General features: G+C 33.8%; 1 protein-coding gene across 1 annotated transcript in view; it reads left to right on the forward strand.

The window, feature by feature from the left end:
• mthl1 (methuselah-like 1) overlaps positions 1-18,199 on the forward strand; it is a 75,382-nt gene that overhangs the window by 2,534 nt on the left and 54,649 nt on the right. The window contains exon 3 of the mRNA XM_035078972.1: positions 36-271. Within this exon, the coding sequence (XP_034934863.1) occupies positions 36-271 (236 nt within the window). The remainder of the gene's footprint in view (positions 1-35; positions 272-18,199) is intronic.

Consider the following 18,199-nt stretch of genomic DNA (forward strand, 5'->3'; position numbering starts at 1 on the left):
ATGTTAAAGTAAATAAAATGTTTATTTTAATTTAGATCAAAAGTTACAAGAATGGATGTACGTTTCCGGATTTACGCTATAAGTTTGATTATAAGTGCTATATTTTTGGCTGCAACATTAGCTACCGGTTGGCTTCTTCCTTCTTCACATCACGTTTTGCATTGGAGATGTCAAACTTATCACGTTATATGTTTAATGCTTGGCGATTTACTTATGGCAATCATTCAACTCGCCGGCGATTCCCTTCAGGGCAATAGTTGTAAATTAATTGGTGAGTACATGTAATACATAGGTATTCCAATTTATTTTCTTATTAATAATTTAATGCTATGAATTCTATGGTTTATTATTAAATGTTTAAATCTTGGAATTAGATTTTACTAATTAATAGAGTGTAAAAGTAAATCGAGGAAAAGAAAACTTTTTTAGGATTGAATTTTTATTTTTTTTTTGTATAACAAACACTTTTAAATAAACTTATAAATAAAAAAAAATTAATGAAGTCAATAACTAAATACACAAATAATAGTAAAAAATTAATTGATTATTATATAGAAATAACTAATTAAGTTTATTATTCATATCTTCTTGTACCTGATTTAATTATATTATTATAGAAAACAATAGTTAATTAATTTATTTGTCATTCAATAAGTGTTTATTATTTATAAATAGTCAATTATAATATATAATTCACTCCCTAAATTTAGTAGCTAAGCTGAATCCATTGTTAATTGTAGATTTTAAAAAATGGAAAACACTGACCTTGGGCATCAGCTATTCTTTTAGAAGCTTACATTGTTTCTATGACGTTTATTATTTTTTATTTTAATGAGGGGAACACCAAATGCATATGTTTAGATACAAAAATATTCTGAGTATGACAAGCGCTGACTAATCGCGCAGTCTCTCTCATGACAATGTCGTTCATACAGGGTGTTTACTTTTTTGGATGTTTTTAATTTTATCAACCTTTCGAGGTCAATAACTTTTTACTAGAGCTGTGCGAATTATTCGAAATAACGAATAATTCGATTTGATTTGAGTACTATTCGCACAGCCCTACTTTTTACTGTTAATTGTAAGGATGTAAAGATGCAAAATTTTATGTGTGAAATCTTTGAAGCTATAAGTTTTATATAAAACAATTTTTTTTATCTATCATAGTTCTCCAAAAAATGAGAACAAACGTAAACAAATTGCATGAAAATGCCTTTAAAGGGTGGTTTAAACTATTGTCTAGTATCGAAGTTCACTTATTTCTAGTGGTAACTTATTCTACATCCCCTGAAAATATCCTATCAAAATTTCATCTACTGAAGGATTTTTGAGTTTTAGATTTTATGTAACTGAACTATTCCAAAAAAACAAAAATATTTGCAGGCTAAGAAAAATGTACGTATCATTGTGTTTTTTTGTTGTAAACAATGTTTTCTTACTAGAACCTGAACATTTTCATTAATAACCTTTCAGTTATTTAAATCAACGATACTTCATATTGATCGATATTCGATCTTAAGAAATAAAAAAGGGCGTACTAACTATTTTATAGTTATCATGCCAATTTGTCGGCATTACAGAATTCTTCTCAAGCGATCTCAAAACGATTTCTTAGCATAATATCAAAAAATTCAATCGTTTTTCTTTTTTTCCTTTGTCTTACATTGTTTATTGTTAATTAAAGGCTTTGATTCAAAAATTTTTTCCGGTTTGTCGATCTTATATTACGAAATCGAGTTCTTCGGCGAATAGGGTATACCTCTGGGAAAATATAACTCTATTTTTTTATCTATTTATAAGTCATATTTCTCTTTTTTATCTATTTATTCCCCTATAGAATATTGGAGGAAACATCTGTGTAAAAAAATTTTAAGGCCTGTTAAGAAATATTGTCACTAGAAACTACTAAGTCATATTTTGTTTTGCAATTTATTTACAACGAATTGATAATTAAGATATAGCAAGATAAATTCTAACTCTTTTTCTGTTTATTATTAATGCCTATAAATTCTTTAGTCCTTTTTTCAATATCATTTCAAAACAATAGGTATTTAAATAATAATAATCATTATAACAACGAAACATACCGTTTTTAATTTCATTTCTACTGGGAAGTTGGTCGTGTGGACCTCTCGGGTCGTACTCAGATCACTGCAGAGCACTAATATTTTTATTTAACGCTTCGAGTCACGGTACTGCCAGAGCACCACCTATTTAAACCGCTGTCAAAAATGTTCTACTGCATATTTTGGTCTGAATTTTTGTACTCAGGAGTTTTTGGAATCGTTAAACATGAATCTGAGGTTATATTGACGGAATTCAAACTGGCGGATCCAAGATTGTGGGCATAATATGTAAAACTGAACTTATATTTTAGACTAACCAGACAAAAATTCTTTCACTGCATATTTAGTCCACCATCTTTGATCCACCATTTTATAATTTGTAAATCTAACTTCAAATTTGTAATTAGTCACCACAAAAGGACAATCGAGTACAAAAATTTAGACCAAAATATGCAATAGAATTATGTCTGATCGGTTGGTCTAAACAATTCAATTGCACAAAATGTAAGCCGCCATTTTGAATTTTGCAAATCTAAGCTCATATTCATGATCAGCATTCCCAAAAACCTCTGTATACCAATTTTAGTGAAATTTGATTGAAGTTCACACATTTTGTCCGCTATCTTGGATTTGAAAATTATAAAAATATAACCTCAGATTCGTGATTAGCGACCTCAAAAATCAACGAGTTCAAAATTTCAGGTCATAATATGCAGTAGAAAAAAGCATGACTCAAAGGGTTAATCATCTTCTTTTCTATAGATCAAAATAGAAATTAGTTATAGTAAAAATCATCAACTTCTATTCAGAAATATTAAAGCAAGAAAATATTTCTTAAGTCGTATTTTCCGGGTGAATCCATTGATTTTCTACAGAAATTGTTTTTATAGTTTCTTTTTAAATAATATAATAATCCTATCGTGGGACATTGGGATAAAGATATAATTTCTAAGTTGCGCTTTACCTGTTATATTTTTACAGATGAAAATTATTCTCTTTCTGCTTTAAAGTACTTACTTGGAAGCAAAGTTGATTAACTTTGAATTGTTTCAAATTTTTAACTTAAATAAATCAGGCGAAAGTCATGTTTCCATGTTTTAGAATAGCGCAATCGGCAGCGTACTGGACTGTGGAGCCGAGGATCCCAGGATCGAATCTCACCATCGGCAAAATTTTTTCGGACAAAGTTTCTGATAAATTTCATTTCAGGTGTATATCTAAACAACAAATCTGTATAAACAAAAAACCTCTAGAGCAAATTAAATATTCCTTTTGTTTAAACTGATTTTTTTTCTGTGGTAATAAGATACTATTGAAACGTTCAATAGGTTTGCCCTTAATTTAATAGGGAATTCTGAGACAACAATATTCCCATTGAATTTTATCAAATCCTATTGAGAAATCGAATAGGATTCAGCATACCTTAATAAGGTAGCTAAACAGGATTTAGCGTTCTTCAATAGGATAACTGAATACGGTTCAGGCGATTTCTATAGGAAAAAAAAAACCTTCAATAGGATTCAACAGGAAATTTCCGATACAATTCTCCTATTGAACTTCCTCCTCCCAATAGGATTGTTTAAGCAGGGTAGCCCGAGGCCTTACATCATGCCACTACGAGTCCGACCTCAATTGGCCAGTTGTATGTCATTAATGTCTGGTCTATCAAAAGTTTTGATACCATCCGAGCAATTATCGATGGAGTAGTTTTAAATAGATATTTTACATCTAAATTTATTTAAAAAGTTTATGATTAAATACCCTTTTAGATAGCCCCTATGGCAATAGATTATCCCCAATTAAAAGTTTTCGAACCTTAATTTAAACAATGAATAATAATAATAAATTTAAAAAATAATAATTCTAATTTAATTATAAACTTAAAGTTATAATTACTTTAACCAAACTAACATTAATGGTGACGATTATTTCGTGATGACTGGAGAAGTAAGTTTAAATCAAATTAGACAATTCAAAGACTCTCTTATCGTTATTTTTCTGTTAGTGTTTAATAAATCGGTAATTGTTACTGTTAAATAGTGTCAGCCGATTTATTTACACCGTTCAAAAGTCCCGACTGTTCTAGCATCCAAATATCCTTAAAAATATAGTCCACAAAATCCCGACTTCTCACTCAGCCAACTCAATGTCAGAACACTTTTACTATCCAAATCACTTTACTATTATTTAGGTGGATTACCATTTCTATTTCTTCATGAGCTTCCTCCGTCACCTTTAATCCGTCTTTACATAAAAAAATACTGTTTGTAAATTATTTATTTAATTCCTTTTTAAAATAATTTAGACTTTATTTCTCTCTTTAGCCCCCTTACGAAGTCGTGGAGGATAGTTTCCACAGACTTGCTACTTTGATAGGTGTATTGCATTTAGCACACAGGCTTGATGGACAGAATGCTTTCCTTAAAGTAACAGTCCACCATCGTTTAAGCTGCATAATTCGAAAAAAAGGAATAATTTACTATATATTTATATTCTTTAAATGAAGATATGAAAGCCTGCTATACATTGAAACAAAATATTTTCGTTACTTCATCCTTAAAGTAAGGTGAAAGTCGTGAAAATGATGATTACTAAAGAAAAAAAATTTTTCTAAAAAGTAAGCCACTTTTTAAATAAAAAAAATTTCTTAGCCACTTCCAAATTGGCACACAGTTTATAAGAAACAAAAACAAAAAAAAATTATTAAAAACTGAGAATTTAAAAAACAAATATGTTATTCTCCAAGCATTCCTTTATTCCATTTTGATGGTTTTCCATTAAGAGTTTGTTTGACTTCTTTTCTGGAGCATATCTTCATAACATCACACAAATATCTACAGGTTCTTCTGACCAATCTTATACAGCTGCTCTTTATTCTAAATTTATTTCTCCACAGATACTCAGATGTATTTTCATACATCTTGTAGGCTGTGTCTTTCAGCGAAAACTATAATAGATATCGGAAATGTTTTACTCAAAAGTTGTAGATAATATAAAAATCTACAACTTTTGTATGAAACATTTTTTCGCATCTATTATTTTTAATCGACTCAAAATCAAAAACTAAATCGGTTAAAGATAATTTCTTTTTTTTAATTGTAACGTAGGGTATTTTCTTAGAGTAGGTTGAAATGGATATATTGTTTCAAAAAAAATGAGTGCGAAGAGTGCGTCCGATACGTTGTCTCTCTCGCGCTCAGTGCCGGGCCCTCAGCACCTTAATTTTTTCCAACTTTTAGAGTTCGCGAAATCTGGAAAAATGATAGAGGACTTTTCGTTCGCGAATCTTATTTTTAATAATTTTACAAAAACAAAAATTTTTTAATTTTAAACATTTTCAACTTTGAAGTCATTCTTTGCGAAAACTATAATAGATGCGAAACAATAATTCATACAAAAGTTGTATCTTTTAGCTTGTGTTTTGCAAAGAAACTCCTCTACACTGAGAAAAAAATTTACTTCATACAAAAAATATTTCATTGAAATTTCCAATAGTTGCAATGAAATATTTTTTCGAAATTATCTATATATGTACCCTTCATGAACAGTCCTGTTGAAAAACAAGTGACTGAGTTATTCTAAAACATGGAGACTTCATTTTTGCCAAATCTATTTGAATAAAAGAATTTAAAATAATTTAAATATTAATTAATTTTGCTACCTAGCAAGTATTTCAGAGCAGTCAAAGAATAATTGTAATTTGGAAAAACATGCTAAGTAGAATGCAACTTACAATGAAACTTCGCGAGGTGGTCACCGTCAATGCAGCTGGGGCTTCTATATAATAATTTATGTCGAAAATGATTAACTACGTATTTTTTTTTCTGCGAAAAAACATTTTGAGGGGGTCAAAATCACTCCCAAAGTTGACATCCTATAAACGTAATTTTAATTTACACATATTTCTAATCAAAAATTTCTAAAATGACTTAATGCGTTACAAACAACATAAAAAGTAATAGAGAATACCTATATTCACATATTTATAAAACTTGCCGATATTCATTTTTTTTAAGAGCTAACAAAAAATCTATAACTTGAAAACTATTAATTATTTTTTTATGGAACTAATTTCAATCGAAAGACATAAAAAATTACTAGATAAACGTCTTTGCAATTTTTAAATAACATTAACGACAGTAAATAAATTCGCAATTTAAAAATTTTCAATTGTCATTTATTACAGTCGATTTCCACTAATTTTCTCGGCTGTCAGACCATTTTTCGCAGAAAGGAAATCCCGAAGCGTATCCCTCCACACCAATAACTGTTGAACAATAAGAGGGAAGATGATGAATAGAAATAGTTGGCGGGCCTACAAATCTTTAAAAAAACTGATACGCATTATATAGGCGAGAATTAATTCAGATACTATTAAATATTGATAAATGTTATTTATTTTCAAATGAAATCAAAAGCATATATACTTGATATATTTATACTATCACTAATATCATAAAATAAATAATAACATGCAATGCTATAGCATTGGTGAGAATTCTCACTTCAAAACTAGTCTTACCGCGTGATCTGTATCGTAGGCTATCTTTTTTTATTTTATTTGATGTTCTCACTTTATTTGCGCATCTTTTTAGATGCGCAGAACGGCAAGTGGGGAGCTTTATTTACGTCCAGCGGAATTAAGGAACGAGGAAATTAGTGGAAGTCGACTGTAATTATTTATGGTCGCAATAATCACTGAATAAAATACGACGTAATTTGAGACTGAATAGTTTATGATTAGTCAAAAGATTATTTTTTGTTATCGTCATGTCGACGTTTTTTAATCGTTTAAAAAATTGTAACATTATTTTTGCGCATTCATCTTTAATATTGTAGTAAATGAATATTTTTGTATTCATTTCAATTTTAGTTAATAGTCACTATTTTATGTGTCTAAAATTGTGTACTTGAAATTGAAATATTATTTTCTTTTATTTTAAAAATTGTGTAACACTCAATAGTTGATGATGAAAGTTATCCCGCTTAATGTTATTCAGTTCCTTTTAATAACGTTTTAAACTATAAAAATTATGGTGATACCTGTAAATGATGTTGAATCAAAAGTGTCTGATGGACCAAATATACTGATGAAAAGCGCTTGAGTCATGATTATAAATTGCTAGCAGTTGAGTGCTGGCGAAGGGGTAAGAAAAAGAATTTAAGTATCGATAGTGTTAAGCAAAAATTTAGAAAAGTACAGTCTACTCGACAATTCAAACACTGGGCATATTAATTAAACCAAGACAAAACACACAAACAAACAATAGCTCAAATTTGCAAATATACATTATAAAATTTTAAAACTGCTATCAATTCTGGAATAATGGTCCATGATCCTTATTTAATAAAGGCTTATTTGCTAGCTGAAAAAAATTTACAATTTGATAATCTCCGTTTTTAAGCATCTCCAATGCGGACACGATCATTCAAAAGAGCTCATCGTATTTTTTCTCGCACAATTAATAAATTCATATCATCAAAAACGATTGAAGATCGTAAAATATTAAAACAAACATCAGAAGTGTTCATTAACAATCTAAAATCGAAAATTCAATCATATGGTTAAGACCATATATATAATTCTGATCAAAGGGGCTTTCAATTAGAAATACATTCAGAGAGGACTTTAGCTCCAGAAGGAGGAAAAAAAATAGAGTGCATAGTTTTTCTTGTGTTAAAATAACTAACTGGAAAACTTGATATTTTAGTTACAAGTTCATTAAAATATACCAAATTTATTTAAAAATGTATCTAATACAATGTAAAGCCAATGACCTCTATTATAAAGTAAAAAACAATGATGTAGTAAGCAATAAAAGTGATATTCATAGTATTGGTGATATTGTGACATTGACAAAACAGTTGAATTTCCCGGCGTGTGTGATATGATGGCCGAGGTGAAGCCGCATACTATTTTTCTTGATCCCGCCGAAAGTAAGTTCGATAATCACTTGATAAGCTAAACGGTTGTATGGAGGATGCCCGCCCGACTTTTGCAGAACCGAGGCGAAGCCGAGGTTTTTGCTGGTCGGGGGCGGGCATCAGCAAAAAAGTTCACAGTCAGGAATTGGTTTAAAATTATTTATACATAAATAATAGTAACACTCATTACAGGAAACTTGAATGTTAACCAACAATAATACTATGTTTATAGTCTTGATATAAAATTATTCTACAGATTTGATAAAAAGAAATTAAAATTAAAAGTAAAATTGAAAGTACAATCGTTGAATGTACAATTTTCAAATTTAATGAAGGATTGAATGCATCTTTTGTCCTTCATTTATTTCTTATGATTTATCACTTTGTAAACATATGTAGAATATTCTACGAGTTATTGAAATATTCAACTTTTTTTTTATTGCTCATCTGGTTAAAATAAACATAATATTCATGTGAACAACATCCTTAAGCCATTCGTCATGTCCTCAATAGATTAGTTTATGTTCCCGAGCCACAAAAATCTTTCAGTTAATCGAAGTACGCATTAAGTCGAGTAGGCCACAAAAGTCGTTGTTTCGGGAGCGAAATGCGGCCGGGAAGGCTATACTTTTGACCAGGAGATCAAGAAAAATATAATTGATTGAAGAATCGATAATTGAATATCACAATTTGACTTAATTTTACTGAATGTGAACCTATTAGAAGCAGTGAGATTATAAGTGCAAGTTATTGGACAAAGCAATCAGATTAAAGTGAAAAAAGGAGAGGAAAACTACGTCAAATTGACAGATGAGTTATGGTTTTTTTTGTCTGGTCACGTGTAAACGACTTGAAATTATAATTAAATTAATAGAACCTTAATTTTATTACTGCGAAAGTTTGATAAAAATGTTATTAAAAAAAAATTAAGGAATTAACATGAAGAGAGGCTTGTTTATCAGATAAAAAAATACTAGTGAATGTGGACGATTGGTGATGAGTCCTAAATAATGAATTCTAAAACGTTTTCCTAGAATTTAATCATCATATTAGTATAAAGAATAGGTAAAGGTCTTTTTTGTCACTCAGGTATACGTCTTATTATTGTTTGTTATATTCATATCACTTTACGTATAATTGATTGAACAAAAAACATAACAAAACTTGTAATAAAAAGAATAAAAAACTAATAATCTTATTTTTCAGTCGTGATTCAATGATTCAGCAGATATGATTATGATATTTATATCTAAACAGATCTGCTCAGATCTACATAGGTCTGATTGTTTTCTATCACAAAAATTTTTATTCAGATCTGAACAGATCTGAACTTGTCAAAAAAAGGATTCCTATAATACAGAACTGCTTAGATTTGAAAATAATCACATCTGATCAGATCTGAAGTCATTTGTTCCGGAAAGTAATATTTTGATGCAACTTTCTGATTCATTCTTATAATTTTATAAGAATCTATAAGCATGTTTTGTATCGTTTTTATCGGAATTTATCTTGTCATTTTCAAAGATATGACAGTTAAAATACAACTTAGAAATTATATCATTATCTGAACGTCCCATGATAGGATTTTATTTTATTTAAAAGAAGAACACTAGAACAATTTCTGTAGGAAAACAATGTATTCTTATTAGTGATTGATTTTTATTAACATCTCTTACTATTGGAAAAGGTTGAATCCTATTGGCTTTTTCCTATATCAAAATCCTAATAAAGAATATCGTAGTAAGAAAATATTTTATAAGTCACATTTTCTTGCTTGATGAATTCATAAACGGTCTTATGAGAAACGGTCCTATAGTTTCTTATAAATTAATTCAGAAGTTGACAAATATTATTTGCTTATTGCTTCTCATAAGGTCTTACAGTATTCGTTTTTGCAAAATCTTATAACACTGGATAGAAGAGATTTCTTAAATAAATTACATACTTTTTTATTGAAATTTATCATATTGTTCTTATTCATTCTTACATATACTTATAAAAGCACGGCCTTATATCCCGGGCGATGCCCACTCAGCGGCTGTCTCCACCATGCAGTGGTGACGGTGGCGCTCGGAAGAGTTATCGAGCGCACGGTCGGTAAGGGTGTTTGCTTTTATTCTCACCTCGGGTAATCCTCACAGTAGTTATACCTTCATTAAACTATATGAATATGGAAATCCGGTCGATTTGACATTGAGAAAAAATAGATCTGAGCACACTTTGTCTGTGCTAATACGGCGAATTTTTCATTAGTAATTGTCTATAACAAATTTAAATTATTATAGACAAGGCGTTATTTTTACGAGTCATATTTCATTATGGTGGGCGCCATGTATTTGGTTCTCCAGTCTTCTGCACTAGTTCTAAAGGTGGAGAAAGTTGCGTTGCAGACGGTGGTGTACTCGTGGTAGACACAGGTATGACCTTTGTGGGGGTTACGGTGCCCACTGGTATGGCTGTCGCCTTTTCCCCTTCTGTGTCTACCTCCATGGTCACTATTTCATTTTCTGCGCGGGCCGGTGTAATCGTTTGTGGCGGCGTGATACTGGGCTTATAGAAGTGGTCGAGGGGATAGAGAGGGCCTGACCCGACCATGCTCCATTCTATCGCCTCCTCTATCTGTTCTTCTAACGATTTCTCCGACTGCCCCGTCTTAGGAGGTGTCTTCCCAAATAATTCTCTGACCATGTTTTTATTGGGCGTGCTCTTCGGTGGTGGGGCTGAAGTTGTGGATGCTCCCCCTTTCACGTCGTCACTGGTTTTGGGTTTTTTCTTGTCTTGGGTTTTTTTCCGTTTCCATAGTTTCGCCGCTTCCTTCCTGCGAGCCTTTGGGTCTGGTTCCGGGTTTTTCCCAGTCGGCTCACATATTTTAGTGTCTTTCCTTTCGTTATCGCGAAGCCTGGCGATACGTTTCTTTGGCTCTGTTGGCGGATTATCCGCTGGTGTTGGTGCGGTTGTCGGTAGCGGTTCAGTGACTTCTTCAAACAGTGGTTCTTCGAGTACCGGCAGTCCATTAGGATCCGTAGTCATCTTGAGATCTATAACAGTAATTTCTATTTCTATGTTCGAGTCGTGGGTTAGGGGTTGCACGTCTTTCACATGGACACGCGAATGATTTCCAGCACTATTACTTAATTCCAGCACTTTGTTGCCGTGTATTTCTATTACAGTGTAATCGCCCTCAAATCTGGGTGCTTTCGGGCTTTCAGTGTCTATGGCTTTTGTTGAAATTTTTACTTTGCTTCGTGTATGCGCTTGCTAGATTCACTTTCACGACTGAGTACGCTTCGCGTAAAGACTCTAGTTCGGCCAACCGATCCCCTTCTTCCTGGTCTCTTGTTTCCCTCACCTGCTGGTGTAGAGTAAGGGGTGGGTCTAGTTCTCAGCCATGATTCAAAAAAGCGGGGGAATAGCCGGTTGCTTCATGTATACTAGTGTTGTAGGCAAATGCAAGCTCTGCCAGTCGGTGGTCCCAAGTTCTTTGTGACTTCTCTATGTATTGGGCGATCATTATTTTTAAAACTCGGTTCGTCCTCTCAACGGGGTTACATTGAGGAGAGTATGGTGGTGTCCTTTGATGTCGTACGCCGTAATCTTGAAGGAGTTTGGTGAACTCTCTGCCCACAAATGGCGTTCCGTTGTCGGTTATTATGATTTGCGGACATCCAAACCGTAACAGGACGTACTCTTTAAGAGCTTTTACTATTGGAGAGGCCTTAGCCTGGCGTAACGGTTGGATTTCAATCCACTTCGTGAATTTGTCCTGCATTACTAATACATATGAATGACCAGCAGAAGAACATGTCATGGGCTCTACTATGTCGGCTGAAAGTATTTGCCAGGCCATTTTTTTGGTGACGCATAATTTCCAAGTTCTGTTCCGGTCATCCATGTGTAAACTATGCCATAGATGGCGGTACAGGTGTCCGTGCTCTAATTTATAGTCTGGCGCTTTAACAGGATTTTCTTGTACTAACTTCACAGTTTTGATGTACCACGAGTCGGTAGTTACGATTTCTACACTGCATAAAGTTTCTTCCAAGGGATCATCTTCCTTTCCCCCTTGGGTTGATCCAATAGGTTGACGAGAAAGAGCGTCAGCAACTTTATTTAGCTTCCCTTTGCGGTAGGTAATGGTAAAGTCAAACTGTTGGAGGTATATCCCCCATCGGGCCAGTCGTCCTGCCGGACTTTCCATTGACTGGAGCCACTTTAAGGACTGATGGTTGGTGACGACCTCAAACTGATGTCCTTCTAAATAAGGTCTCATCTTTTGTATACCCCAGACCACGGCCAGACATTCTTTCTCGGTTGTGGGGTGATTTCTCTCATTCTTATTCAACGTTCGGCTTGCGTAAGCTACCACGTGCTCCCCATCTTCAAGAGTCTGGGTAAGGGCTACCCCCAACCCCTCATTGCTAGCATCGGTCTGCAGTGTGAATGGTTTACTGAAATCTGGTGGGGTTAACACTGGTGCTTCTTGTAGCTTTGTTTTCAGTGTTTCAAACGCCATCTGTTGCTACTCTGTCCAATTCCATTTTCGGTTTTTTCTTAAAAGTTTAGACAACGGAGCGGTGAAATCTGAACAGTTAGGTATGAATCGGCGGTACCATGAGACAACTTCCAAGAATTGGCGGACTTGTTTGATACTTGTTGGTGTTGGTACACTCGGCGTCATTAATGCCTGATCCATCAAAAACTTTGATACCATCCGAGCAATTATCGATGGAGTAGTTTTGTTTTCAAACAGAGATTCTACATCTAAATTAATTTAGAAAGTTCATGATTAAATACTCTTTTAGATAGTCCCTACAACAATAGACTATCCCATCAAAGTTTCTGATGGACCAGGCATTAATGACGCCGAGTGTCCATCCTTGATAGCTTTTGTCTTTTCGGGATCGGTTTTGATTCCCTGCCTGTCCACTAGGTGGCCTAGGTAGGTTATGCTCGGTTCCAAAAATCTGCTCTTCTTCGTGTTGATTTTTAATTGAGCTTCATTCAGTCGGTGGAATACTTCTCGTAGTATTGTTATATGCTCCGGTAAATTTTTTGTGATCACCACAATATCGTCTAGGTAGACGAACACATGTGGCTCTAAATCAACACTCATTACTTGGTTTAGAAGTCGCTGAAACGTGGCGGGGGTGGAATGTAATCCAAATGGCATTATCTTAAAATGAAAGAGTCCCCTTCCAGGTACTGTGAAGGCGGTTATTGACCTGCTCTTTTCGTCTAAAGGAATTTGCCAGTAACCATTTTTTAGGTCGATAGTCGAGAAGTACTTTCCATTCCGCAGCTTATCAAGCGTCGCGTTTACTTGGGGTAGAGGATATGCATCCTTTTCAGTTACCTTGTTGATTTTTCTAAAATCGATGCAGAACCGGTAATTTTTAACATGGCCGGATTCTTTGGTGTATAATGGAATTTAATGTGTTCTACCCCTTCCTTTACTTTAATGACATGAGTTGTGAGGTGTGTGCGGCCTGATACCTTCTGGTTCTGTGCCAGTTCTTCTTCGATTACTGCCCATGCCCAAGAGAGGTATTCGATTGACTCGAGCTCATATCGGAATCTGGGTTCATGTAGATTTTTTATGAATTTAATTTGATAACCTATTCGTATTACGTTATCTACCCCCAGTACCATCTCTCTTGGCATGATTGCCACTTCTAAGATGAATTGTCGGTCATGAATTCTTGCTGGTATTATGGCGGTTCCTGTTACTTTGACTTTACGGCCATCAGCCACTCGTGCCATCCAATCCTGTAGTCTACACCTCTTCACTAGATGGTTCTTCTTAAGGTACTCCCATAGATATTGGTTGATGCATGTTCTAGTGGCGCCAGTGTCAACGAGTGCCCATATCTTTCTATCTCCAATTTCTACACGTAGAAAAGGACGTACGTCAGTACCTTCTATGTTGTAGGGTTGTGCATGACACTTGATGTTGTAGGTTGGGTTTGGATTGTGACTGGTATTGGTAATGATAGAGATTGCGGTATTACTGACGGTTTCTCTATTATCTGCCGTTGTGGAGCTTGACTGGATTTGCCCCCGGGTCTGACAGGTGGCGCTACGTCTTCTTGCTGGTAAGAGTCGTTCACCGTGAGCAAAATAAAACTCGTGAGTTTTTACATTGTGGACTGTAGTGCCCCCTCTGTCCGCGTCTCCAACAGCACTCGTCCGAGACGTATGGCTGATTGATCATTGCTACCACCATTTCCTTTCTTTTAGGATTTCTTCCTTTGTAGGCTGTTTCAGGCATGACGGTGTTTTGTGACGGTGGTGGCTGTTTGAACTGTCTTTTTGAAATTTCAATTTTCTCGTAATCGCGGCGTACTGTAGCAGATCGTTTACGTGGTGAATATCAGAGCGACGTACATATAGTTTATATATAGGCACTCATCTTACCGTAACGCCGTATGAGAGTTTGTATGGCTATAATATAGTCTCTGGCTGTTTCGTCGGGACTTTGAGTCCTATTTCTAATCTCATCTCCAAGTTGTACGTCTAAGTTTACGGGCCAGAAAAATCTTTTTAAATCTATGAGGAATTCCTTCCAATTTTGCCAATCCTGGCTACTGTTGCGGTACCACAGCAGAGATTTGCCTTTGAGCACTAGCGGGACGCATTTCAACAATACATTGTCTTTCCACTGATAAGCCGTGCTTAGTTCATCCATTTGCTCGATAAATGGTGATAGATCTTTTTCGCCGTCATATGATACGTTCCATTTTCTTACTGTATCAAGCGGGTTCACATCGTTTGAGGTATGTGGTCGATAAATCGGCTCATCATTGTAATATGGCGTCTGTCGCCTTCTTAACGTTGGAGTTCTTCGGTCATTATCTACAAGGCTGGCTAGAGAATTTCGTCTGATCGAATTTGTACTTTCAAACCTAGCCGTATGCCCCACTGGCATTCCTTGTTGTTTGCCACTTGGGTCGGGTAGAGATTGTGTGACCTCAAAATTACGCTTTTGCCGATTTGGAGTAATAATAACTACATTATCTCTGTGTAAGGGGTTTTCCCCTCTTCCTGCAATCGAATTACTTAAAGAATTTCGAGATGCATTAATATCTGCCCGAGATACATTCAAACTTCGTCGTGAGTGGCTTGTTCCAGCTTCTGGTTCATTTCAATTCCGTTGAGAATTAGATCTGTTGGTTTGGTGGATGTGCTTAATGATAAGGGTTTTTAACTCCCCCACAGTGGCTCCTTCCTCGACCACGATTTCTCTCTTCTCACATTCGGCCACGAGCTCTGCTTTTCTTAAACTAAAGAATTTTTACATTATTTTCTGCACATTGTTTATTTTCTCCATTATGCATGATGAATATTTCCCCTCTTTACAATTTAAAAAAATCATTATTTAATATAAGTTAAATTTGGTAATTGATATTCTCGAACTTTCAAGAAATTTTTTTGGATTATGGCACTTATTACAAGGTCATCCAAATCCTATATAAATCTTTTGAAACACGTTTTTCCGTCATTGTAATTCTGCAGTTTGCCTAGTATAGTCAAAAATCAGTGCACCGAACTATTATTCTGATTAAATTAAAATGATAGAGGAGGCTTATGCTCTTCTACCATCTTTGAATCATAAATCTAGTGAAATCATTGATAAGTGGGTGCGAATTAGTAGCGACAATATAACTACATTAAACAGACATTTCCAATCGAGTGGTTCATCGGTTGGTGAAAAACAACGAATTCAATCGACAATTGCAGCACTCGCAAACATTACATGAAAAATTCGTAAATTATTCAGTCGTTGGAGGAAGCCTTCAATCAACAGAACAATTGATTCGGTGGAAAGATTTCGAAAATGTTTTTAGGAATCGAATTCGCACTAGTGTTGTCATTAACTTGCAACATTTGAATTTACGAGACTTCGTATTGGACGCTGAAAAGCTGATTACCGAAAAGTTGACAAATATAGTGACAAGTGAGGGAAATTTAAAAGTCCTTGCTTGAAAATTCAGTAATCAAACAAATGATGGAACAGTTGTAGAAATTAAGTCCTTTAATGTTAAAAATGAAGCAATATTGCCGTCAACAGACATAAAAAAACATTTTCTGAAAAATGTTGTTGACAAACTACTAACAAAAGTCGAGGATTTTCAAGAACGAGATTCTGGTTGATCACTTGTAAAAATTAAATATATGGAAGTCAATATTAATCGTTATCAACCTCTATCAACTGGACAATCTATATTTATACCTCTACCAGAATTTATGCAACAAATAAAAGCAGTACTAAATATTAAAAACAACGATCAATAATGTTTCTTTTGAGCTGTTACTGCAGCTCTTTATCCTATTTTTGTAAATTCCACAAGAACAAGTTCATATCCTCGTTACAAAAGTGTGTTAAAATGTGGTATTAACATCCCAACAGTTGAACGATTTTCGTAATGCAAAAATCTGTCACATTTGTAATAAACCATTTTTACATGATGAAACGAAAGTACATGATCACTGTCCCTTTACAGGTAATTATCGAGGCGCTGCTCATGTTAATTGTTATTTAAATTATCAAAATCCATGCATAATTTCAGTCATTTTTCATAGCCTCTCAGGATATGACTCACGTTTTTTTATTAAATCATTAGCTACATCATTCAAAGGTTATATGAAATTATTACCTGTCAATAAAGAAAAATACATAGCATTTACAAAAACAGTTGATCAGAAAATTTCTCCGATTCATGAGCAATAGTATTGAGAAACTTGCATCATTTTTGGATAATAACGAAAAATCAATTACCAAAAGTTTCTATCCCGGGCCAGATAAAATTCAGTTAGTAACTCGTAAAGGTGTTTTCCCATATGAATATAGTGACAGTTGGGAAAAACTTGATGAACGACAACTATCTGACAAAACAAAATTCTATTTGAAACTCAATGATTCGGACATTTCCGATGATGTACCAACATGCACGCCGCGTTTGGGATCAATTTCAACTAAACACCCTCGGTGAATATTTAGATTTATATTTAAAAACAGACGTTCTTCTGTTAGCAGACATTTTTCAAAATTTCAGACAAAGTTGTATCTCTACTTATGAGCTTGATCCGTTACATTACTACACTGCACCTGGATTAGCTTTTGATGCTATGTTAAAACATACAAAAATTGAACTTGAACTCTTGGACAATGTAGAAATGCTCAATTTCATAGAAAAAGGTATTAGAGGAGGAGTGGCACAGTGTTCAAATAGATATGCAAAAGCAAATAACCCTTATATGTGTAATGATTATAACCCCAATGATAATGTATCATATCTCATGTATTTCGATGTAAATAATTTGTATGGCGCAGCAATGAGTGAGTATCTACCAACTGGATCATTTGAATGGGTGAAGGATGACATCAATATTTCTAATATCTGTGAAATAATTAAAAATATCTCTAATGATTCTCCAGTTGGTTACATTTTCGAGGTTGATTTAAAGTATCCAAAAATCTTACACGAGCATCATAAAGATTTGCCATTGTTTCCTGAACACCACAAACCTTCAAACAGCGATAGTAGCAAACTTATAACGACATTATTACCTAAACTTGAATATGTGATTCACTACAGAAATTTAAAACAATGTCTCAATTTAGGAATGATTGTAACCAAAATCCATAGGATCCTTAAATTTAATCAATCACCATGAAGGAAGAAGTATGTAGATCTGAATACAGATTTACGAAAAAAATCTAAAAATGATTTTGAAAAGAATTTCTATAATTTTACAATAGTATAATTTTTGACAATGACATGGTAATAACAGAAATGGAGCGATAAAGTATATATTTCAATAAGCCGATACACGTAGGATTTGTGGTTTTAGATCTTTCAAAAATGTTTAGGATTTCCATTACAATTTTATTAAAAGACCATTTACAGACAATCAGGTAGAATTATTATACATACGTAAAGATAGTTTAATTTATCAATTTCTCGATGCTGATATTTATGATTGCATCAAAGATAATATACATAAATTTCACACCTCAGACTATCCACCAAATAACCATTTTAATATTCTATTAGTTAATAAAAAAATTGTAGGTCTTATGAAAAATGAAAATAAAGGTGAAATAATGACGGAATTTATTGGTCTAAAAGCAAAAATGTACACATTTAAAGTTCAAAATAAAAAAGTCAAATATAGTAAAGCAAAGGGTGTCAAAACTGCAACAATAA

Source organism: Chelonus insularis, unplaced genomic scaffold, assembly GCF_013357705.1.
Source record: "Chelonus insularis isolate UGA/USDA-ARS -01 unplaced genomic scaffold, ASM1335770v1 contig_18_pilon, whole genome shotgun sequence".
Classification (NCBI taxonomy): domain Eukaryota; kingdom Metazoa; phylum Arthropoda; class Insecta; order Hymenoptera; family Braconidae; genus Chelonus; species Chelonus insularis.